This window comes from Convolutriloba macropyga, unplaced genomic scaffold, assembly GCF_964194025.1.
Source record: "Convolutriloba macropyga unplaced genomic scaffold, txConMacr16.3 SCAFFOLD_2151, whole genome shotgun sequence".
NCBI classification, from domain to species: Eukaryota; Metazoa; Xenacoelomorpha; order Acoela; family Convolutidae; genus Convolutriloba; species Convolutriloba macropyga.
Window position 1 is genome coordinate 1 of NW_027451173.1, and position 23,443 is coordinate 23,443.

Genomic DNA, 23,443 nt, shown 5'->3' on the forward strand with positions numbered 1-23,443 from the left:
TTGCAAATAATATGCACCCACTAAGCTTGGGAGGGTACAAATGGAAAAGATCCAGACTTTCATATGACGCGATCCGTTCACTAAAAGCTCCCCCGCAACAAAAACGGAGCGGAGATACAAAATTAGGTAATTATCAACTCTCCGCTTCCTGTATTGTGCAAGAAATCAATGCCAGAGCTTTGCTGAAGTAATTTTGAATTAGACTACAGGAAATTTTTCAATGAGTTTTCCAAACCCGTTCTTAATTCCCAAAAAAAACTTTGATGGGCTTGTAATTGTTGGCATAATTTCACTTCTTTTCATACTGAGGTAGGTCGCTTACCGGTGTCGCTTACCAATTTTGGTCAAGGTACGGGGAAAAGGCGAGGCAGAAGAATGGCTGTTATAAAAGTCTCAATGGTGTCCGCATATTTGAGATTTTTATCTAATTGCTTAAAGGTCGGTGTTTCAAACCCCACGGCTGGCGGACTATTGCTCAGTATGAAAAGTTTAAATGTTTGTCATTTGATGGATTTAGTATTTTTAGGAACGCAGAACACCTATTCCCTATCACTTTGCGGCTTTGAAAACAGAAAGAGTGGCCAATTTTTCCAGATACTAAAAATATTAATTTCGAAAAACTTTGGCTGATTTTGGTGCTATCCATTTCAGTTAGACAAGATTTTGTATAAAAATATTTAGTAGACAATCAATACAATTTTTGGGAAAAAATTTGGTTATCATCTTGTTAATAGCCGCGGTCAGCCTCTCAACGGCTATTATTGAGGCGCTCTCCTTTTTAATTATTTAAGAAGTATTTGAATTGTCTTTAGGCGCTGTCTTTTAAGTTTCGTTCACACATTTTTTTGAGTCAAGTCTTCATTTAGGAAATGCGAGCATGAATGGAATTTGAACTGATTTTCGGCTTAATGACTAGTTCCCCTGCGTGTTAGGTTAGCTGAACACTCAAATGGTTTTTGAACACAAGTAGTTTTTCGGTATGCCAATTGTACTGCTAGCTGTTGTGGTCATTCTGAAAGCAAAATGTGCTATTAGCTTACTTCGCACCTCAATTTCTCAACACGCCGGAGAAAATGATTTACTAAAATTGGCTCATCTAACCCTCGTACTAATAACGTTAAGGACGTTAAATTTAACTGGCTATGACGAATACATCATTTAAACGCGGATTGTCCATGTACACAGATTTTTTTTGAACACAGAACTGTACTGACAACAGAATGCTGTTGAAATGTATGAACAGACTTGGATTGAATTTTTTTCCTATGCCTATAGTTTAGCATCATTTAAACGCGAATCGTTCATGAACTCGAACAGTTAATTATTATTGAGCTGTTTCTTCGCTGAATTTTTTCCATCAGCTTTCTGATCTTTCTTTTCGGTCTTTTTCTCCGCACTTTTTCACGGACTGCTGGATTTTCAGTACGTATGGCCCCCCATTATTTCACGTTTTAATGGATTAACAGTTTTGATCTCTTGTAAATAAGCAAGACATGCTACTGAATGATTGCCTGTCCTTGAATATCATTTGTTTTTGACCAGTTGCTTGAAGTTTTATTTGAATAATAAAACTTCAAGCAACTGGTCGGCGGTTTTGGACACATTCTTGAAATAATTGACGTTCTCATTTTATGACGTTTTTTGGTTATATCCTATGGTGTTAAAACAGTGTTCTGTCTCAGAGGAATGGGTGATTTTGATATGGGCAACTAGCTTTCTGTTGCGCTTGATCTGAACTCGAAACCAACTGTTTTTTTCCCCCATTGGTAAGTGAGTCCAACTTCCTTCACGGTCTCTCATTTTTTTTTGCACACTTCTTGGTTGAGCGAAATTATTTGAGCTTCAAGCAATGGCAAATTTTGCCGAGGCGCTTTTTGTATAATTTTCTTTGTTTAGTTTCTTGGGTTTTGTGGTCTTCATCTTGCAGCATAAGTAAGTTAATATATCGTCGTTTTGTATATTCGATAAGCAATGATAAACGTCCGTTTTTTTTCATAAAGTTAATTTTAATGCTCATTTTTCCTTCTGAAAGCCAACTTCTAGGTGTTATTGGGTTTATAACTATTTTGGGTTCTTTGCACCAGACGTTCCACAAACTATTTTAAGTCCTTTCGACTTTTGTCAGCTGATTTCTTTCTAGCTTTAATTGATATCTTCGACAGAGACATCATGCTTCTTGTTTTGGCTCCCGCTCGCATACAGGTCACGAAGCGTGGTTTCATCAATCTTTCCCTGCCACAAGATCGTGCTCTCCTGCTTAAACCTAAGTGTCAGCTTGATCAGGTGTCAGACAAAAGCACTCCACCTAGCTCCCCCCGCAGCTAAAAATTGTCGGCAATTTTAAAACACTTTTTTTGTAGTTTGTTTGGCTACTTTTTTCTCCCGTCTATTTTGATGTTCTGATTTTGTTAAGGTTAGGTTAGAGATTATAATGCAAGACGATTCGAGTCATTTCCGGTATTCTACCGGCTATGTTTTGTAGCAGAAAGCAAGTTCGTTCATGACTTGAATTTTGACTTCTTTCTGTTCGAGCCTTTACCTCCATTTTTGATGGTTGACTTGTTTTCGAACATTGGACTTCAACTGTAGCTTTGTTTGTAATGTGTAGTAATTAGGAACTGTTGGTAATGTTCAAGGTAAAGAGGTCATTTTGAGAGTTTTTGTTTCTATATGAGTTACCCCTAATTATCCAAACTACACCGCACACCCCCACCGCCCCGAATCCCCCAAAAACTACCCCCACCTACCCCTACCCCCTCCCTTCACCTAGCTACCCCCATCTACCCCAGTACTACCTACCTCCCCAACCTATCTACCCACCCACCCACCTATCTACCCTTGCACCCACCTACCTACTCCCCCCCCCCCCACAACCACCACCACCACCTACCTACCCCCCACCCCGCCCCAACTTACCGGCCCCCCACCTACCCCTCAAACTACCCCCTCCCTTCACCTAACCACCTCCCCCCCCCCAACTAACCCAGCAGTACCCACCTGGCCATCTTATCTACCCAACTAACCCACCTAGCTCCCCCCAGCACCTGAAAAATTGTTGGCATTTTTGAAACTTTTAAGGTGGTTTGTTCGGCTACTTGTGTTTTTTTCTCTTGTCTATTTTGATGTTCTGATTTCGGTAAGGTTAGGTTAGAGATTATAATGCGCGACGATTAGAGTCGTTTCGGTATTCTACCGGCTATGTTCTTCTATGCTAAATTCTTGCTTGACCATTTGAACTTTTCGAGTGACTTTTATGCCCTTGACTTTTTGCGTTTCGCGTGATCTAAAATTCTCTCTCAATCGCAATTTCAAGCAGCTGAGCTCAATCGGCGGCAATATAATACTAAAAGTCAAACGAAAAGTGCAACAAAACTGGTGCCATTTTTTACGTGAAATCTAAGTGGTATATGTTAACCTCTAATGTGGTTATTTGAAGCGCACTATTGAACTACTTAGTCCCATTTAGGCTCCCCCCCCCCCCCCGACTGAAGCAGACTGCAATTGATTAGAGCTCCCACTAGTCGTTCGAGAGCAATTCTTCCGAGGTTTAGTCGATAATGTTTTTCAAATTAGTGATTTAAATGTTGCTAGACGTTGAATCAGTGGTTTCCCAGATAATGTTTGATATAGTCTTTTGCTCAATTTAATTTCTTATTCTTCGAGCTAACGTTTTTTAATTGCTTTTTAGGGTTCTATGCGTCTACACGGGGTTGAATTGTAATTTTTTCGGCCGGTGCGATCTTTAAATAACTTAATGTTTTAATAACAGTTACGAAAGATTCTTAATTGAGGGATTCAACAAAACAGGTGAGTAAAAGCAGACCCTATATTTCAAATTTCTTGAATTTTGTAGATTTTGTAGGTTTTGCTTATTGCAATTGGAATATACAAACAGACGTACTGACTGTGAAAGCTTCCTGCTGTGTAAAGACAGATGAGTTTCAAATCTTCCTTCTTTATATTTTATTGAGTTAAAGAAAGGGTCGGATAATTTTTCCTTTTGATTTTTACAACTTCCGTATTCCTTTGTCGAAGGAAAAGATAATTTTTATTATTCAAAGTGCATATTTCATGGTCCGGCCTTTCTTATTTGAGTGAGCAGGTATTTTTTGGAGACAATTTTCAACTCTTCAATAGTGATTATCTCATTTCACTGACATATTATGTACTGGTCGCTTAGCAGGAAAGTATATATGTACTGAAAGCTTAATAGCAAAGAGTTAGCACCAGGAACTTTTAAGAGTTGGACAGGTAAGTTGCAATAAGAATAAACCTGAAAAAAACGTCACACCTAAATTTGAGGCTGCAGTTACAAACTAAAATTGAGATAGAAGCCTGACTTTATGCTGAAGATCTTTGCATATTGGTGTGAAGATATTTCTAGTTGTACCCTGACTGATAGCCAAATTGTTTGATTTGAGTCCCTAATATCAAGTCTAATGGCAGATGTAATCCCTAACCTTTTTTTAAAAAAGAAATATCCGTTTGAGTAGGATCTGTGGGACTGTTTTGGATAATGACAAAGTGTTTCTTCCCAGATAGTAATTGAAATTGCTAATTTTTGGAAAGCGAGATCATGTTTTAAATTGCCAAAAATGTTAGTTTCGATATGAAAGAACTGCGGTACAGAAGCAATGTGTTTTTGGTTTCTGGCAAGTTGAGTTGATCTCTTAAATGAGGAGCAAGATCTTGCTTTAATTTTGAATTGTAATTGCCACCAGTGAACGTAGGAGTAGCAGTTTTGCGCTGCTCTGCTTTCGCTACTAAAACACTTGAAATGGAAAGAAACGCTTTTCTTTTCTCTGTCCTGGCCCCTCTTTAAATCGGCACTTAAAATATTTGAAAACCGCCGGCTTTTCAAAAAATTATTCAGTACTGAAATGATCCCATGTCTTGATTTTGTGTCGGATCGATATTTACTTACAATTTTACTCTGGGCCCTTTGAATACGCTGCAAAAAGTTATTTAGTCGCATTCAAACTTGATTTCAATCTTAAATAATCTACCAGGATTCTGTTAATGTTTGATTTAACTTTTGGTAACTACTGATTTAGTATTCCGGACAAAATTGAAACAAAGAAAAGAGTGAAAAAAAAGCACGAACGTCATTGTTCAAGTCAATTTTTGAGTAATGCACTATAATACCAAAAAACTAGGCACATTAAAATTTGTGATCTTTAAGCGTTACTTTTTCTTAAAACGTTGTGAAATTTTAAAGAGACGAATTCTCATTCTTGATCTTTGCTTTCGCTTTCACAATAAAATTTTTGTGCTGCTGTTTTGCTGTTTACCACCTTGTTGAGTTTGGGAGTGAACAATATTTGTGGCTGAAAAATAAATCAAGCTTATAATCGAGGTACTTAGCATGCGTACAAACGATACCAATAAAGAACACGCTCAAGACATCTCCAGAGATTTATGCGAGTTCTTCGACAAAATGGAGTTCTGACACGCAATAATTTGTATTTTGGGGTACAATACAATCAGATGGGCGACACCTGTTTGTTAGATGTCCAAACAAACTTAAAGTTCTAATTTGTTTGGTAATTTCAAAAATCTGAATAGAAATGTGGGTATTGATAACCCAAGATGATGCTCCTGTGCGAAAATTAAACATTGTCGTCATTTCTGTCAAAAAAATTGCAGGAAGTACTGGAATTTTCACCTATTAGTCTCGATCTGAGTTCAATTTATATTTTATGGGCAATTTTGTAGCAACAATTACTATTTGAAGCACTTTGGAGAATTTGGCTCAAAAGTTTTAGAAACTTGTGTGAAAACTGTGCAGACGGTCTAGTAGATATTTAAAAACTTAAAACCTAAAGACCCGTTCCTAGATACTAGAGAACTGATTTGAATTGAAAATGTGTTATTTGATGTTTGTGGCATTTTTTAGATGTTCTCCAGGTGTGCGTAGCTTTTAGGTAACATTGGGTATCTTCTGTTGAACGTAGTAAGTAAAGCATATATTGAGAAACTTTTTCGAGATCGAAATTGAAATTAGCTTATAAAGTTATTCAAAAATTATTCTGTCTACTGAATTTTAATCGATTTTGCAGACAAACGTTTTTCTTATTGTGCTTTTATTATTTAACTGGGATGACAATTTAAATTATCTTGTTTAACATGCTTTGAAAAAATGACGACAATCATTTTTGTGAGCGTTGCAAAATTTACTTGGGGCAAATGTAAAATGTCTGACAAAAATTGGCATTAGCAATAAAAAATACCTCAAAATTGTGGACAATTATAGGTTTTTATATGAACAAGGGATATTTCAACTGTGCTTGACCTTCATTAGACAAAATTTGTCAAAAATTTTAAACACTATGGTCTGGATAATTTGAGAAGTTGACCACGACTCAAACTCTTCAAAATGTCAGGAGCTAAAAAAGTACCATGTAATTAATCATTCTATAGCGCATTTGTTGCACTGTACTTTGAGAAAAATTTGGTGACAAATTTGTAAATTGAAACTATGAAGAGTGAATTACTAATTCTGCTGTTGAAAGAAAATTCAGATAGAGAATCATCTTCAAAGTTTTATCTTTGCACATCAGTTTTAAGCATCATGAATTGGTTGATTGTTATCAAATATATTGCGGTTCTGGCACAATCATTTATTGCTCTCTTCAATTGCGATAAAGTTAACTTTCACATCTTCAAATCTTGTTTATCTTTTTGTTTATGACAAAAATCATTTGTCACGTATTTAGAGCTCTAGCCATTCGCTAAACTTCGTTAACTTCGTCGCAAAAGAAAATAAACCAATAGGCGGATTAAATCAATTTAAAATTCATAATGAGAATGCAAATTTGTTTCCTCATATTTTAAGCCCGATGTGTTTTAGGAAACCCGGATGGTAGCCCCGGTCACTGACCTGGAAAAATCCCTTTCCCCTCATGACCAATTTTTTTCACGTGCGTAATCTGTTTGGTCAAATTAATGCGGTTTTTACACTGGTAATGTATTGTATAGTCTATTAAGAGGTGTTTCTAGCCGTAATTATTTTTATATACCATTGTAAAGGCGCAAATTACCACTCATAGATGGTCAGATTTGTGTCGTGAATATTAGCCGAAAGGAAAATTAGCCGAAAAGGAGCAATTAACCAATCAGATTTGAGAATGCACAAGTGCTATTGTAAGAATAACAACATGTTTGGTCGTGATATTTCGTTCGGTTCCGATGATTCATGTCAAGTCCTTACAGAAATTATTTCAGCAATTAGTTCTAACTTTTCTTGCTTGCAACTTTTTCGGCTAATTCTCACGTCGGCTAATATTCCGGACAACGTCGATATTCTTCGAAGACAATGTCAATCCAAAGTAGAATCAAAATGACGCGGAAACAAAATTGCACTCCTGTTGAGAAGTCACAAAAGAAAAGGGTTCTTTCCCATTATTGTGCCCCCACGCGAATTTTATACCCATTTATGGTATAGTTAGCATGGGTGTCTATACGTTATATGATAACTAAGCTGGGGAGGGGGGGGGTTCTTTAATGGAAAAGACCCCAATCTTCTGATATTCTGAAATTTTTAAAATATGCAAAACAATCAAATGTCAGGCAAATTTGGGTTGGGAAAGAAGTGAATTCCACTTTAGTGTGCAATATCCAGAAACAATTGTAAGAGCTGTGCTGGGTGTGAAAAATCGACATGAGCATTTCCAGTCTGCGTTCGATCCTCCTTTCTCGCATTTGTCCAGACACTTCTTTGATTCCTGCATCTGGAATGTAAACAATCAATTACCAAGAAAACACTATAGTGCATATTTTCTTAACTTTGCTACTTTCGATTTTTCTAATCGAAATTGAAAATTCAATTTTTTCGCTTGTTTGTGGCTCAATCGTTTAGTACTGTTTCATGTGCTGAAGTTAAATGAATAAACGATAAAAAACAACAGTTAAATTCACGTTAATAGCTTATATAGGTCTTGCCATGTTCTGACAAAAAGATCAGAGGGTGAATAAGCTGATATTAAAATGATGATAAAAATCTATGAATAAGCGGCACTTGATTAGTATATTGCATGGTTTGCAGTTGTTCTGTCACTTCTTGAAAAGCTGAGATCTTTCTTTAAAAACAAGGTTAACATTTACATATTCAGGAAATATTAATAAAAAGAAACGACTGACGTCGCGCGAACTGCTTCTCAAACCAACCGGCGAGAGGTTGGTACAGCTGGACGAGTGGGGGGGGGGTCCAGTTCATCAGGTAGCGGATGGAGGACGAGGAGTGTTGGGGGGGGGGGGGGGGAGTTGGGTCTAACTTCTACGATTAAGAACCGCCCTTCACCCCATAAAATGTCTGCTCAAAACAGTTTTGGTGAATCACATACTTAAGAGACTAGCAAGGTTTAAGGCTCTAAAAGAGCTGCTCATACACTTACTTTACCTGGTTATCCCGCTTTTTAGGAAGAAAAGTTAAAATGGTCAGACGAAAAATGGCAATCATGTATGGTGATAGTAATTGTACTATAGCATTGTTAAGTCTGTTTCTTTTCAATCAACTGATTCTATGTCTTTTTTGCCATATCTTAGGAGAACTCAAGTAAAAGTGTGGCAAGGCTAACACCCTTGACAAATCCGTTGTTCGAAAGCATAACGAATTGGCGACCTTGGTCATTAAAAAACATGGGCTAGAAATCTGTGATTCAATATCGCATTTACACCTCAAATTAATTCTTTTCAGGAATCCAATGGTTTCTGAAAGCAAAAAAACTCAAAAACATTTGTGTGATTACGTCAATTATTTTACAGTCAAGTTCTTTTCTTGGTCAATTGTTCCGATCTTTGCTACAAGAATAAATTTCTAAAAGATGTTTATGTTAGATCTGTTTGTATTTGGTCTTTATAAAAGTATCCATAATTTCGATAACTTTTGTTCCAAATTTTTGTTCCAATCACTGCTACAAGAATAAATTTCTAAAAGATGTTTACGTTAGATCTGTTTGTATTTGGTCTTTAAAAAGTATCCATAATTTCGATAACTTTTGTTCCAAATTTTTGTTGGAACAAATTTATAGATGCAATAAACATTTTTTTATTGCGTTTGAATGAGAGAAGAAACTAAAGCGAGTTTTGGGATATGTAACCGTGACATATATAGCACAACAAAAATGATCAATTTCTGAGCGAAATTATCTGTTGAAAGTTCTAACAGGGTCTTTGCTCGCGAATCATCTTAAAGTTTTATCTATATCTCAAAACCATTAAATCATGTCAAAAAGTTTTGTATAAGAATCTGCGTTTTACAGGAAAAGTTAAACCCCGAAACTGTTCACACATTTACCGCTACATTTGTTCACATCAGCGCTCATTGATGTTTTTTTTGCTGAGATATTGAGTAATTTTTTGATGCAATATTATTTGATCAATTTTTGCACTTAGAATGAGATAGCTAGAATTGAATAAGTTTTATCATGGGTTTTCGAGCTTTAAGACACTAACTTGCATAGGTTTCCAACAACAGTAGAAGACATTACAAAGCCTTTTACCTTAGCAACAAAATCATGCACGAAAAAAAACTGGCAATGAACTTTTGACCAAAAAAACAGAGATTAAGGTCAGTTATAAAACACGGCAAAAACAATAGCATAAAAAGACGGATAAACGGATGGAATCAGCATAAACCAATTTAGCAGAAAAAATTTGAGGTTCCCCTAAATGGCAGGAAAAATGCTTTCAAGAGGAACAATGTTAAGAAGTTTTTTGTGCAATCAATTTAAATTTTCTGCTGAGAAAAAAAGCAATTTTAGCCTGCTAGTCTGCTGCAGTTTGTTTGAATTGTAGCTAAGAGTTTTTTGACAAAAAAAGTTTTTTCTCAAAATTGAGAAAAAAATTTTCATGATCTTCAGCTTGGCGCGGGCGTCAGCTGTTTTTTGTACAACCCAACATATCATATGTGATGAAAAAATGAGATACGAGAAAAAAAACATCCATTGTTTTAAAAAATCGGAAGTATTATGATAAAAATTGCGAGAAATAAGAGCTGTATATTATTATCCAGTAGAATTAAGCCTTCTTTTATAACTGCTTGGATTATTCTGTTTTCTGATGGCGAAACAACTTACTAATTGCATACCTTTGAAGGTTATGTCTATTCCTCCTATAAGAGTGCAGAGACAAAACCTTTGAATAAAACTTGATTAAATTTGTGAAAATTTCTATCAACTAAAAACTCAAAGTATATTTTTGTTAAAAAAATGGTATGAACCGAACGGGCTGGTACCTTGTGTCGGTCATTTTATACCTGTCTCTCGGTAATACGTAAGTTTCAACTTTGACCATCTTTGGTCCTGAAGCTAAGCAATTATCTGTGACAAACAAAAAGTACAACAGGAGATATGTTTCTTGAAAGTAGCTAAGTTTGAAGAAAAGGACCGTTTGTCGATCAAAGATTTCCAATGATGTTCTTAGCGCCAATTGGGAAAAATCCAAGGAAACGTTGGGTAATATTGAGTTTTATTTATTCTTTAAAATCCTCTTGTGTATAGTTTTGAAACAAAAGCAACACCAATTTGTGCTAAGAAATTGAGCAGAACATTTGGGTAGCAAAAAACGTGACAGACACAGTTGAACTGCGGTTTACGGTATGACAAAATAACGATAGTCTTTTTTTGGTTTTTGTCAGCTCGGAATAATAATAATAATAATAAAATTGTTTTCAGTGCGATACAAAAATAAAACAAATAATAACAGATTTAACATCGATTAAAATTATACTGAACGGATGTTTAACGAAGGACGTATTTAGCCTTTTTGAGAGCCTTTTCGGAGCTATTCAAATTCAATGTACTCAGTTGATGATTATTGGGAAAATTATTATAATTCGAATTCTTCTGATTAAAAAACCCAACAATAATTCTTCGAAATTTTCGACAAAGATTGAATAGGGATAATACAAGTGGTTTAATGATTTAAGCAATTAAATATCAAAATTTTCTTCTATAGTGAAATGCAAAAAAGGCCGAATTAATGAATTAAATGAATTTCATTAAAAGGGATCATATATGCTTCCTTATTAACCATAACATGAACATAAACGGTTTTTTAATGGCTTGGATGGGCCCTATATGGCCCGTTCTATGGTAACTAAGGTACCATATATGGTAACTTTTATGGTACGATAGTTTGGTAAGCCCGGAAAGCACTCGGAACAAACCTGTTCAAAGTAGCAGTTGATTCCCTCCGTGGGTAGAGTCCCACTTTGATCCATCTTTCTCAGCTCCTGTTTTGTCTTTTTATCCCAATCCAGACACTCCATTGCAGCCCTCGGATCCGCCTATCAACGCACAAAAAGACGGTGTCTGGATTTTTAACCCTATTTGTTTAACCCCCGATCATTTCAACCGAATTATTTCACGGTGTCAATATACCGAATGTGATAAAACAACCCAAATATACTCTATTTTTATTCTAATGTTAATAATGTTACTCTGTTATCAATTGAAACTAACAGGAAAACAATTTAGCAGAAAAACTAACTAGTGCAATTAGCCATGCCTCAGCGGCCTGTGTGACTTGATATGAAACTCTCAGAACCGAACATAGATTCTTCTAAACATTCTACCGAATTCCTCAAAACATCAATATTCGATCAATCTGTACGAACAACTGACGCGAGTTTGAAATTTACATTAACAGCTTGACTCAAAAATCATAGGAAAATTGTGAATGAGTTTGAAATTTCGTAGGGTCAGGTATATGGTTGCCAAGATTTGTTTTTGGTGGTCAACCCCGGGAATTGATCAAGTTCGGCAGCAACCAGACTAATCATGACTGCACTGATGGTAGTACCTTGTCAAATTTTCGGAGGCAATACAAAGTTGACATCGTCGCCAAAAACAGCACCCCACCCCCGTTACAGAGCACGTGTCATTACATAGTTAACGATTATGTAACAATAAGGCACACGCGCTTGGGTTGCAAATAATATGCACCCACAAAGCTCGGGGGGGGGCACAAAGGGAAAATATCCAAATAGTAGAAAATGCCAGCTGAGAAGAAGATTATGATGATCGATTACAGATTGAAGCACTGAATGCTTTTCGCTGGGATTATCACGCAAAGGCAGACCTAATTGAAGTCCATAATTTGACAAGGAGGCTCGGTAATGTGCGTTCCCACATTAAGTACCGACCCGCTCATCTACATTTTTCACTTAATTGTCTACCAAATGAAGAAGAGATAAAGAAAATTAACATATCAACATATCGTTCAATAAACTACTAAATGAATAAAACAATCTACTTTTGAGGGCCAATGAGACCTGTGACTATCATAATATGACTACCAGAAAAGAAGGCGATAAAATTCAAATAATTACAAATATTAATTACGACCACAACTCGTTGTCCATTTCTTAAAAACCATTAATAAACAAATCAAAATGCCATCAGATAAAACATACTAAAGATGGTTACCTGTACATCATTAGAAAAAACATGGGAGTTTTCCTCAATGCGACGTTGATAACAAGTCGACAAGAAATGAGCAAAAGGGGCAAAGTTTAATAAAACGCTGCTTTTAAAAATCAATGTCAAACTGATTAGAAACATTATGCATCAAATGGAACCATAGACAGGTTCTTTTTATACCTCCATAAAGAGCAATGGAGACCGGTCATTATTCAGCATATGTCATAAGACTACAAAAAAAAGACAAATGCAGGCAAAAGAATTGCACGAAAAAATTTGCACGAAAACGAGGTCCCAACCAATTAAACATTAAGCTGTTCACTAGCGAATAAAAATTTTCTATTGCGTTTTTTTATGACCAGAGGACCACCTACTATTGTGATACTAAAAAAAGAAAACAGAAACCTACAAAAATGGGCGAATATGCACAAATCAAGAAAATTTTCAGAAAACTGGTTTTATCAAGAACAAAGACCAGTTGAAATTTTTAGCTCAATAGATAAGGAATCTGATGTGGCTTGTCTTTAGAGATGCTAAGCTACAAGTTAACAGATTGGCAAAACTCAAGAAACCCATTGTCTTTTTTGAAAAAAAAACAAATAATTTCAAAATTTAAAGCCAACATAAGCTTTCGAAAAAAAGTTTATCTTGCAACCTGTTCAAAAACTAATTGTGCCTGTTATTAATGAGACTAAGCTTTATGTCTTTAAAATAACATCTAATAGAAGCAGAACTAAAAAAAAATCACGAATAACTTTACAAAACCGCAGTTTTGAAGCCATTAAATTTATAAAATATTAACCGCAAGAAAATTTAATCTTCATTTGTGCCTGCTTTGAAAATCATAAAGTAGTCTCTTTTTAAAACAATTGTCAGCAGCAAAAAGAACCACACAAATTGAAATATTCTAATTTTCACAAAATTTTTTAAGCCCTGAAGACATCAGTCAAAACGTGTAACTGACAGAAAAATTATTGTTTGGTTGAACAGAATATTTAAGTGATTTCTCAAAACTGGGGATAAGTTAAGAAAATGATACAAAATGGTAAAATGAATAAAACTAATAGCTATAAACCGATATCTGTTTTTGAGTTCCCTTATGTATCCATAGTTGGCTACTGAGACCTTTAATTACCCAATATTTGGCATACAACAGCGAAAATTAACAACAAAAACGGGGCAAAAAGTTAAAAATCTATCAAATACTGCAAAAGAACGGTGTCGCAGTGCTGAAAACTATAATTTATGTAGAAAATATTTATGTCCAGTTTCAAAATTTGTTACATTTTTTTAATTTAGACTGTTACGTAATGTGACAGTTAACAAATGAACCAATAGCAATAGCAAAAATGGTAAATTAAGCACAACAATCACAAAATTTTGTAAGAAAACTCATAGTACCAAAACCAGGAGACCGTTCTTTTATAATAATCCGCCACAAAACTATTTGTTTTTTTTAGAAAGAAAAATTGACCTGTATTTACTGAGATTAAGCCGAAAGTTAACAGAAATGATATAAAAAAAACTGACAAGTTCAAAAAATCTCTGACATTTTTTTTAAACAAATACACTCAATGACATGAGAGAAATTAGGCAATAACCAATTGCATGAAACAGATTCTTTTACACCTGCCGAAAAAACCGTTTTGGTTTTTTTGAATGGTTAGACTTAGTTGTCAGACTTCAAAAATAATAACAATTGAAGGCAAAACAAAAAAATTCAGGTAAAGTTTACTAAAACTTTTCTTCAAAGCCTTAAAAACTATTAGGTTGTCTGAAAACAAGCTATAGTTACATTCGACCTCATTTCTACGTACATGGAAGCTGTCATTAATGTAGCCAGGAATAAAATTTTCGTCAGTAATTGTAATTAAAAAACAAGAAAGCGAATTATTTTGAAAAAAAGGCAAAGACAGAAGGAAAAATAAAAAATTCCTGATTGTAAGGATCCATGATAATATCAAACCTATCCCTTATTTTTCTTCAACTACATCGAACCACTCAATTGTTCCAAATATTTGCGAATAAGAACATTTTTTGAGTGAAATACTTCAAATATTAAAAGAAACAATGATGCCTTTTGTATAATTTTTGAGTTGGAGTTAGATTTGCAAAAAATGGCAAAAATTTAATTCCAGAACACTTTCATAGGGCGTCGAGTCTCAACTAGCTCTCGTTTGGAGTTTAAATAGATTTTGTATTCGGTCTCCACTTTCGGCAATCTTAAATAAGGTAGACCAAAGAAGCATTTTTTGTGCAATTTTTGATTTAAAAAGTCTGAATTTCGAAAACTCTATCAAAGTTTTAGCCAAAGAAACTCTAATCAACGATTTCAGTATTGATCTTCTATCTCTGACCCTAACAACAACACTCTGCCGTTAAAAATGTTACCTTATTTTAAATTATATTAGCAAAATTGTGCTAAACTTTAGCATAAATTTCCGAAAACGTGTATAAAAACTGTCGAGTATTCACAAAACTTTAAACTTTGATAACTCCCTTTAAAAAACGAAATTCGAAAAAATCTTTTTAATTCCATGTTCTAGGATATATGTGCTTTCTAATGATACAACTCACAACTATGTACGATGAATATATCGCTCGGCCAAAACTGTCTGAACAGAAAAAAAATCCATTTGAGTTTATAGTTCCTCCCTCCCCACTAAAGTGGGGGTCAGAACAATTAATTTTCCACATTTAAACTGTTTGCCTTGAATTTAGATTATGATATACTTACATTCATGCATGCGCTGGAATCTGAACAAGGATTTATTCTGTCCCCCCACCCAGTCGCAAACCCCAAATTCTCTCCTTAATCCTTTCAAACTTATTGAAATATGCCCTTTCATCAAGAAATGAGCATATCAGAATTGGTACTAGTGTAGAGTGTTACCCCCTCCCCTAAAGTTTACTGGGCATATAACGTATCAACGGATAACCCCCCTCCCGCCCGTATATTTGCATTGATGTGTTTGGGGATTTTAAATGATTTACTTATAACATTTAGGTTGACTATTAGATATGCATTTGGAAAATTTCATTATTGTTATTTATAATTTTCTGCAAACAGAGCCCCCCCCCCCCAGCACGAAATTTTAGCTACACTATAACGATATATTTATAGTAACGGGGGAGAGGGGGATAAACATTTATAAATTATACGCCTAAGGAAAGACCTCCAGAACGTATGATGGTGGGTTACTGAGTTGGAGGGGTTGGAGGGAACAGAATAAATGCCGAAAGTGAGTTGTTCATTGAGGACTTCGTCATTGCGTCCAGGCATCCGAGCTATCTCCTCGTAAGGTTGGAAAAAGTAACTGTTGTTTGTGCCCTCAACAACACTTATTAATCCACTGCATGTGAGGAGAACATATACGATAAGTAAAGATAGTTGAGAGTTGCTTCTTGTGAACAGATGGAAATGGGGAAAAACGCTATGCGAACTGTAGCAACGAAAGATCTGTCTCTTTTTGAGGGTTTTCAAGCCCTTTATCAGCACTAGATTTGTTGTGAATGACCTATTTATCTGCCTTATAGGAAGTAGTTTTTTGGAAATACTTTCAAGGTGCTTGCCGAAACCATCTTTCTTGACAAATTTATTTCGAAAAATGGGGTCTACATATTATAGTCCTCCGTCTTAATGACCAAATAACGTATAGACCCAAAATAATGGTTAAACATACCATAATTGGAGAAGGCTCAGATTCCGTGGAGGGGAACTATAGTGGGACAGACCCAAAAACTGCGTCTGATCTTGCTGTATAAAAGTAACCAATCTATTTACTTGGTTTGTAAAAAAAGAAGAACTTCTAATTCACCTCGTTTCAGTTTTCTGAGATCATAATTCAATTTCATACCTGTCAATAGAAATTGAATGTTTGATTTTATTGTGATATTGATCATTTACCGAAACAAAAAACAGCAGAACCCGGTTATATACCTCAATGGGCACACAAAGAAACTGGCTATTTGAAATCAATAACTATTCGCCATCAACGACCGCATGAAAAGAAACAAACTCTTTAAACGCTAAAAACGCTTATGTTATATGTGTTTATAAAAAAGGAGACAGATTTTTTTTAAAACAAGTAAATTGAAAATATAACCCAGGGGTTAAATATTACAAGTTTAAAATGTTATATACAAATTTAGTACAATGTTAAAAATCAAAATTAGTGGTTTCGTTTTTTAAAGGTAAAAATAACTTTTGAAGCCACCAACGTTATATTACCTTTATCAAAAGTTGTTGAAATGCTACGATAAGAGCAATTAACTCACCACTGGGATGCAAATTTGGCAAAAATCAAATCGATTTTAACAAACAAAAGTCTGGATGTATTCTGTTTCAGCCCTCGATGTGTTTTATGCTCCTAAATAAATCTTATTCCTTGTTATATTGAACGCTTCTGTGTGAAAAAATAGCATATCAGAGTATGGACATAAGAGTTTGATGGCTAATAAGCTGGGGTGTCGAAACAGAATAGATTGAGTCCTGTTTGGATACAATAATTTTGGTTACGGCTAATATAAACCATCGCGATGACAGAAATGAAATAAATTTGGCTCTTTTTTGAAATAAGCATGTATCTAATACCAAATTAGTAGAAAATTCTTAACTCTCTTAGAAACTTTTGGACCTATTTCTTTGTGCAGGAAAACAATATGCTTAAAGTGGTCTCACAAAATCAGGGTAAGTTGTGAATCATGTTCCTCGAAGAGCAATTTCACCGTCTTTTTATTCAATTTTTCATGTCAACGTCTTCACTGAAACCGTTGCAAGTAACAGGAATTGGGATGTTTTACAGTTCATCGATGCAGAAGCAATTCCATTTCGAGCAAAAACAAAGCGCAGATGTAGTTTGCTGAGTATTTGTCAAACAAAACCGGCAAGTTTTATCACTTAGATCAAATTATCTTCAAATAATGAAAAAAAAACATAGTTTTCAAAAATGGAAAATCATCGAATGCCCAAAATATTGTTTGTTGAAGGGCACTGCCTGTGGCCAACCAATATGTGCAGGTTTTTGGTTGTTTGTTTTTGATAAAATAATTAACGGATCAATTCTGTTTTTGACCCCCAGTGTTTTTCACGCCCCAGTTACAAATTATATGTTGTTATGTAGCACGTTACTATGTAAAAAAACAGCACCTGTGAGAAGAGCATTAAATTTTATCAAGTCAAGATTCTGCCAAAAAATTTTGACTTGATAAGATTTAAGTCGCGTGTTCCTCATTATAGTCCCCAATGAAATTATGGCCCCCATTATAGTTTATTTACCATGATTGGGGGTATAGTTTACCTGATCACTAAGTTGGGGGCTATAATGGGGCGACCCAAATCGTCTTTTTTAAAACATAATTCGTCCAGCAGAACCAGCAGAACTCCAAACAACCTTATACAGCAGACAAAAGACCGACTTAATCAATAATATATCAATCAGAGTGAACTATCGAAACCATACTTTTCTTTCAGAATCAAAATACACATCAAATCGGAGTAGCGGCTAATTTATGCAAACGTTTGTTTGCAAGTGGAATAAACCTGCATGCCATTAGAAAAGAGACTTTGAAGAGCAAATTCAAACAAAATATAATCAGAAAAGAATACAAAAGAAATTCAATTACGAGAAAAATGCAGGATTTGTGTTTATTTTATTAGTTTATTTAAAGAAAGCCCAATTTACGAATTGCTTGACCCTAAGCAAATTTTGCTGCTCAAACATTTGACCCCACAGGGATTCGAACCATTGACCTCCCGCTTTATAACCATTTGCATAACTGACTGCTATTTGGCCCTTACTATGGGTGGGGGTCATAAAAAACACTGGGGGGGGGGGGGGGGGCGAAACAGAATAGATCCGAGCAATTAATTATATCTTGTTATATAGCACGTTACTATGTAAGCACGTTCGCCTGCTGGGGGTCATAAAAGATTTATGTTCACTAAACGGGGGGTGGGGGTTTGCGAAACAGAATAGATCCGTATTAAGTGAGATTCACTTAGAAACGAATGCAAATGTCCACTATAAATTTAGGGTCAAACAACCCCTAATTTAATCCCTATTTTGTTCTACTTAATTTTCAAGTGGTTGTTTTTGTTCCACATGTTTCAGATTCACATGAAAAGTGCTGGAATGATTGACGTCGATGAACCTAATAAACTCTGATAATAGTTGATAATATTTATAACACGTGATAGCCAAGAGGGAAGGTGTGTGGTTCACACGGCAATGATTGAGAGTTCAATCCCCTGCCTCCGCGAATCTCTCTGTGTGAGGATGAGCTCTTACTTAACCATAGCTTCAGGTTGACCATAGCCTCAATGTTGGCCTCAATGATGGTACCACGTGAAAGTTTCAGACGCAAAAAGGTGGTCATATTCACCAAAAAGAGCAATTCTGCTCATAAAAAGAAGAGTCTGAAATATGCGGAGTAATAAGAAAAAGGGCGGCTAAGAACAGGCCGAAGTCCCCTAATGCTGTTCCTCTCCGACTACACAAGAACCAAAATTAATATTATTAATAAATTAATATTAAACTAACCTTAATGCGTTTGATTCGATAATTTTCTCCTCAAAAAAGAACATTGCTGAAACGCAACAAACTCCCAATCCTATGCTTTCTAGTGCTAAACCGGGGGGGGGGGTGCATAGCGTACGGGGGGACACAAACGGAAAAGATTCCTTTTCAAAAGTCAAGGACTACATCTGTGCTAAAAGATCTCTTTCCATTTAGATGGGTTGTCCTTTGCGAGAGCTGAAATTATTTCAACCCGGGAAAAAGAAACAGATCGAATGCTTTTTTGTCCCTTTTCTCGGATGGATAGGAAGATTTTGTAGCTGCTATTCTCCATTCACCCATTATTAGATTTCTTGGATCAGAGATGTAGTAATCTGGTTGTATCTCACGAGAGCCTAGGAAGGTCACCTAACATTTGAAACCTGGCTCCATCTGTGAAATTATTTGAGCAGTATGATGATGTAAATCTTTGAAGGTAAATTCCGTTACTCTTTCGTCTGATTGTAACACTTGTTCTGCTATTCATAGAGCAGCTAGCCAGACATCTTTTCCATTGGTTTCAACAGCCAATCCTGGATATTTGTAGTTTCTATCTCTCTCTAAGAAATCTGGAACTGTTTGCCTTGTTGAGGTACACTATTTCAGTACAAATTCTCGTTTAAAAGTTTGCACTAGCTCAATTTAACCAGTAACCTCCAAATTAAATTGTCGCAATAAATTAAAGAAGCCAAATTGAAGGTGGCATTATTCTTTGTACGCTTAAAGACTTTATTTGGAAAGGTGGAAACTTTCTCAGCAAGAGAATGTATGTTCGTGCGTGACTAAAGCCAAAAAGTGACACCCCTCCCCCTCCTCCCTCCCCCCAAAAAAAATAATCATATCAGGAGCGGGTTAGTTTTTGTTTACAAGTTTCCGATTATCTTCCATTAAGGGGGGGGGGGGGGTTGGGGGTCATACGAACAGTTAAAGAACTTCGCACATTCATAGTGCCAACTTCCAGGAAACAATTGTACAGATTGTTGCTGTTGCCATATATGGGAGATCCAAATTTCACTCGGCATAAACTCGTTTCGACTCCGTTTCGTCAATCTCCGTCAATCGTTTGCCAAAAAGTCACGAATGATGAGAATGCAGAAGTCACGTGTTTACGTAATAAACAAATGTCCATTCGACTCAACGTTTCTTCTGCTCCGCTGAAAAGAGCGGCGGATCTTTTCCGTTTGTGCCCCCCCCCCCAGTACGCTATGCACCCCCAGTTACAGAGCACGTGTCATTACATCATGTAAAATCATGTATTATGTAAAAATATGGCACATGCGTCTGGGGGTTGCAAATAAAATGCACCCACTAAGCTGGGGGGCACAAACGGAAAAGATCCAAAGCGTCTATCGGAACTTATCAGTCGAGTACAAGCTCATGATAGCCTTGACAAAAATTTAACATCTGTTCCGTTAATACCCACATCTCTCGCCCCACTCAATGCGAAAGGATTTTGGAACTATTCTGTCAATATGAGCGGATTTTGGATCTTTTCCACCCCTAAGCTTATTGGGCTTATAACTTTTACACCCCCGAGGCGCACGCGCTATTTTTCTCATAGTAATGTGATATATAACAACTTCCAATCTGTAAGTGGATGGGAGGCAAACAGTGAATAAACTTAAGGTAAATTTACCTCAACGGAGTTAAAGTAAACTGTAGTTAAGGTATAGTTAAGGTAACGTTTACCTTAACTTGAGTAAAGGTTAAAAGTTTACCTTAACCTTGTTAAGGTGAAAATACCCTAAGTTACCTTAACTTAAGTTTTTTAGTATTGTTCTGCAGTACCTAATTCCATATTTTTAGTAAAATTATCAAACAAATTTTCGAGGCTTGGTAAAATAAGTTCGTCTGGAGCAAAGAGAAAACTGATGCTGAAGGTTCCAAAGAACAGCGAAGAAACCACTGTTGTTTGCGGTCCTTGACAATATGCATCAACAAAACTACCTCTCAGACCCGCCATACAAAATGTTTAGTGGGTGCATATTATTGGTTTGCACCCTCCAAACGCATGTGCCATGTTTTTACATAATCAAATACAAAGAAATGGCTTGTGCCATGTAACTTGGTTTTGCCTACGGGGTACACAACACATTCAAGTTTTGAAACAAACTCTCAGCTCGAAGAATAGGATTTTCTACTTGAAGCAATGGAGGCTTAGGAAAAAATAGATTTTCATAATTTTTTTCTGAGAATCACTTCGCAGATTGTAAATACTATGCTTCGCATGGATATGGAGGCCTCACTTTACAACCAATTAGTTTTGCCCATTACAACTAAATACAGAAAATTCTTATCAATAACGGTATCGTTGCTTTTTTGCAACAAACTATGTTCTGTTATACTTGCCCAGGAATAGTTTTACTTGAATGATATTTTACTGCACAGACTTTTCACAAATTGAACTAATGTCAAGTCAAGTTTTGACATTGTCAGTTTGATCACGCTGAAGAGTTGCTTTTGATTGGTTCAGTTTTTTTATCTCCAGTTTTTTTATCTTGCCACTGTCAAATTTTTACCCCAAAACATGTAAGATCAGGGGGTAATTGGGAGAAATTTTAGCCAATTCCTTGTCAAAATCCTTATCTTTTTGCATTGCAATGGAGGCTAATTTTGGGGGTAAAGTGGAGCAAGAGTAGGGGTTTAATTTTGGGGATAAAATAATGCAAGAGTGGGGGCTAACTTTGGGGATGAAATGATGCAAGAGTAGGGGGAGGGGAAATTATCCCCTTGACAACCCTAATCTTACAATGCTTTTGCCCCCCATACTCGCAGATTGAAAGTCTTGAGCTCATAACTTCTGTACACTCAGCCGGTTCTCCTCAGCCTCTAAACCATCAATGCTTGCCTAATTCGACGGCCCATCTATGTCAATCTACTCCCCATTATCCCCTTATCTTACATCGTTTTAGCACCCCAAAAGTACCCCCCCCCCCACCCCCCCACCCCCTAATCTTACTTCTTTTTGGGGGGTAAAATCTAAAAATTCTCCCCATTACCCCCAATCTTACATTGTTTTACCCCACATGGACAATTACCCCCCTACTCTTACATCAGTATGGAGGTAATTAGGGGGTTATTTTGACACGACGGGTGTCATTCTGAAGCCAAATTATCTCTGATCAGATCTTCTTGCCTCAGAATCATTAGATCACTCAGCCAAAACACGTGCAAGACCGGCAACGGGGCGGACGTACGTCTCGTAAGCCGTTTTTACCTTGACAACGCGTACAGATCCATCTTTTCCAGGCGACGTTTCGACAATTCGTCCCAGAGGCCATATCCCACGGGGAGTGAGGTCTTTGAGGATCCACACCAGGTCATTGACCTTCAACGAATCACCCTGTTGGGACAATTTGCTTCGCTTCGTTAAAGTTGGAAGGTACTCTTTAACTAGGCGTCTCCAGAAGTTGTTCATAAGCTGCTGCACGTTCTTCCACGACTTGAAGGATGCTGGAATGGTTGACGAAAAGTCTCCTGGTGGCAGTGAATTGTAAGGTCTCTGCACCAGAAAATGGTTTAGGGTGATGGGTTCTTCATTGTCTGGTACGTCAGCCACATGTGTAAGTGGTCGAGAATTCAGCATGCTTTCGGTCTCAACCATGATGGTGTGGAAGACATCTGATGTAAGCCTCTTGCTCCCTAGAATGATCAAAATGATCCGTTTAGCATTTTGGATCAACCGTTCCCACGCACCACCAAAATAGGGTCCGTATGGTGGGTTAAAATTCCAAACTGTGTTCTTTATAACAAGTTCAGAGGCAATGCGTTTATTGTCGAGACTACGGACGCATCGCTTCAATTCTTCGTTTGCCCTGACAAATGTTTTGCCGTTGTCACTCAGATTAAGTTTTGGTTGACATCTTCGTGATGCAAAACGTCGGAGGGCGTTGAGAAAAGTGTCCGTGTTTAAATCAGGCATGACTCAAGATGTGCGGCACGTGTGACCATGCATGTGAAAATGAGGCCGTTGTACTTGGTGAGTTTGTCTTTGGTGTCTTCGATATAGAAAGGTCCGAAGAAATCAATTCCTGTATTAGCAAATGGGACTTGCGAGAGAGTATCAGGAAACCTGCACACTGGTAGTGGCGCCATTAACGGCTGGATATTTTGGGCATCAAAACGGCGGCACAAAAAACATCGAAATCGGATGCTTAACAATGTTTTCCTGAGGCCGATAACGACGTATCTCTGTTGAACAAAAGCTTTGATGGCCGCGGTACCTTGGTGTATACAAATTCGATGCGCACGTTCAAGATACAGGCGTGTTATTGAGTCTTTGGCATGACGAATTATTGGAAATTTAGCTAATTGTAACTATTCAGGAGCAAATTGTTGTCGGCCTTTTGATCTAAGTATTCCGCTTTTGTGTAAGTACGGATTTAGGGATCGAATCTTGCATTTAGAGTCTAGTTTACGTCCTCTTCTTAACGAGTGAATAGCTGAATGGAAAACTTTTCTGTG

The 23,443-nt window shown here is 36.5% G+C and overlaps 2 protein-coding genes across 3 annotated transcripts; both read right to left on the reverse strand.

The window, feature by feature from the left end:
- Positions 1-7,486: 7,486 nt before the first annotated feature.
- On the reverse strand, positions 7,487-19,981 carry LOC142356446 (uncharacterized). 2 transcript variants are annotated; one of them, XM_075408359.1, is made up of 5 exons: positions 17,104-17,241; positions 15,660-15,865; positions 15,160-15,179; positions 11,168-11,287; positions 7,487-7,730 (listed from the first exon to the last, which is right to left on the reverse strand). In XM_075408359.1, the coding sequence occupies exons 2-5, from the start codon at positions 15,703-15,705 to the stop codon at positions 7,566-7,568; spliced, it is 351 nt and encodes a 116-aa protein (XP_075264474.1). In that variant the 5' UTR covers positions 15,706-15,865; positions 17,104-17,241; the 3' UTR covers positions 7,487-7,565. The 2 variants fall into 2 exon arrangements, with proteins under 2 accessions (XP_075264474.1, XP_075264475.1); XM_075408360.1 differs by lacking the exons at positions 15,660-15,865; positions 17,104-17,241 and adding an exon at positions 19,954-19,981.
- Positions 19,982-22,130: 2,149 nt separating this feature from the next.
- Positions 22,131-22,901, reverse strand: LOC142356445 (uncharacterized). The gene has a single exon (XM_075408358.1). The coding sequence runs from the start codon at positions 22,899-22,901 to the stop codon at positions 22,131-22,133; it is 771 nt and encodes a 256-aa protein (XP_075264473.1).
- Positions 22,902-23,443: the final 542 nt, after the last annotated feature.

Bases quoted from the DNA above. Each gene is read 5' to 3' on its own strand.
- LOC142356446 (XM_075408359.1), bottom strand. From the start codon at position 15,705: ATGCCTGGACGCAATGACGAAGTCCTCAATGAACAACTCACTTTCG. The intron at 15,180-15,659 runs GCATTTATTCTG...ATCCTTGTTCAG, and splicing joins CAATGAACAACTCACTTTCG to ATTCCAGCGCATGCATGAAT. The intron at 11,288-15,159 runs GTAAGTATATCA...GTGCGTTGATAG, and splicing joins ATTCCAGCGCATGCATGAAT to GCGGATCCGAGGGCTGCAAT.
- LOC142356445 (XM_075408358.1), bottom strand. From the start codon at position 22,901: ATGCCTGATTTAAACACGGACACTTTTCTCAACGCCCTCCGACGTTTT.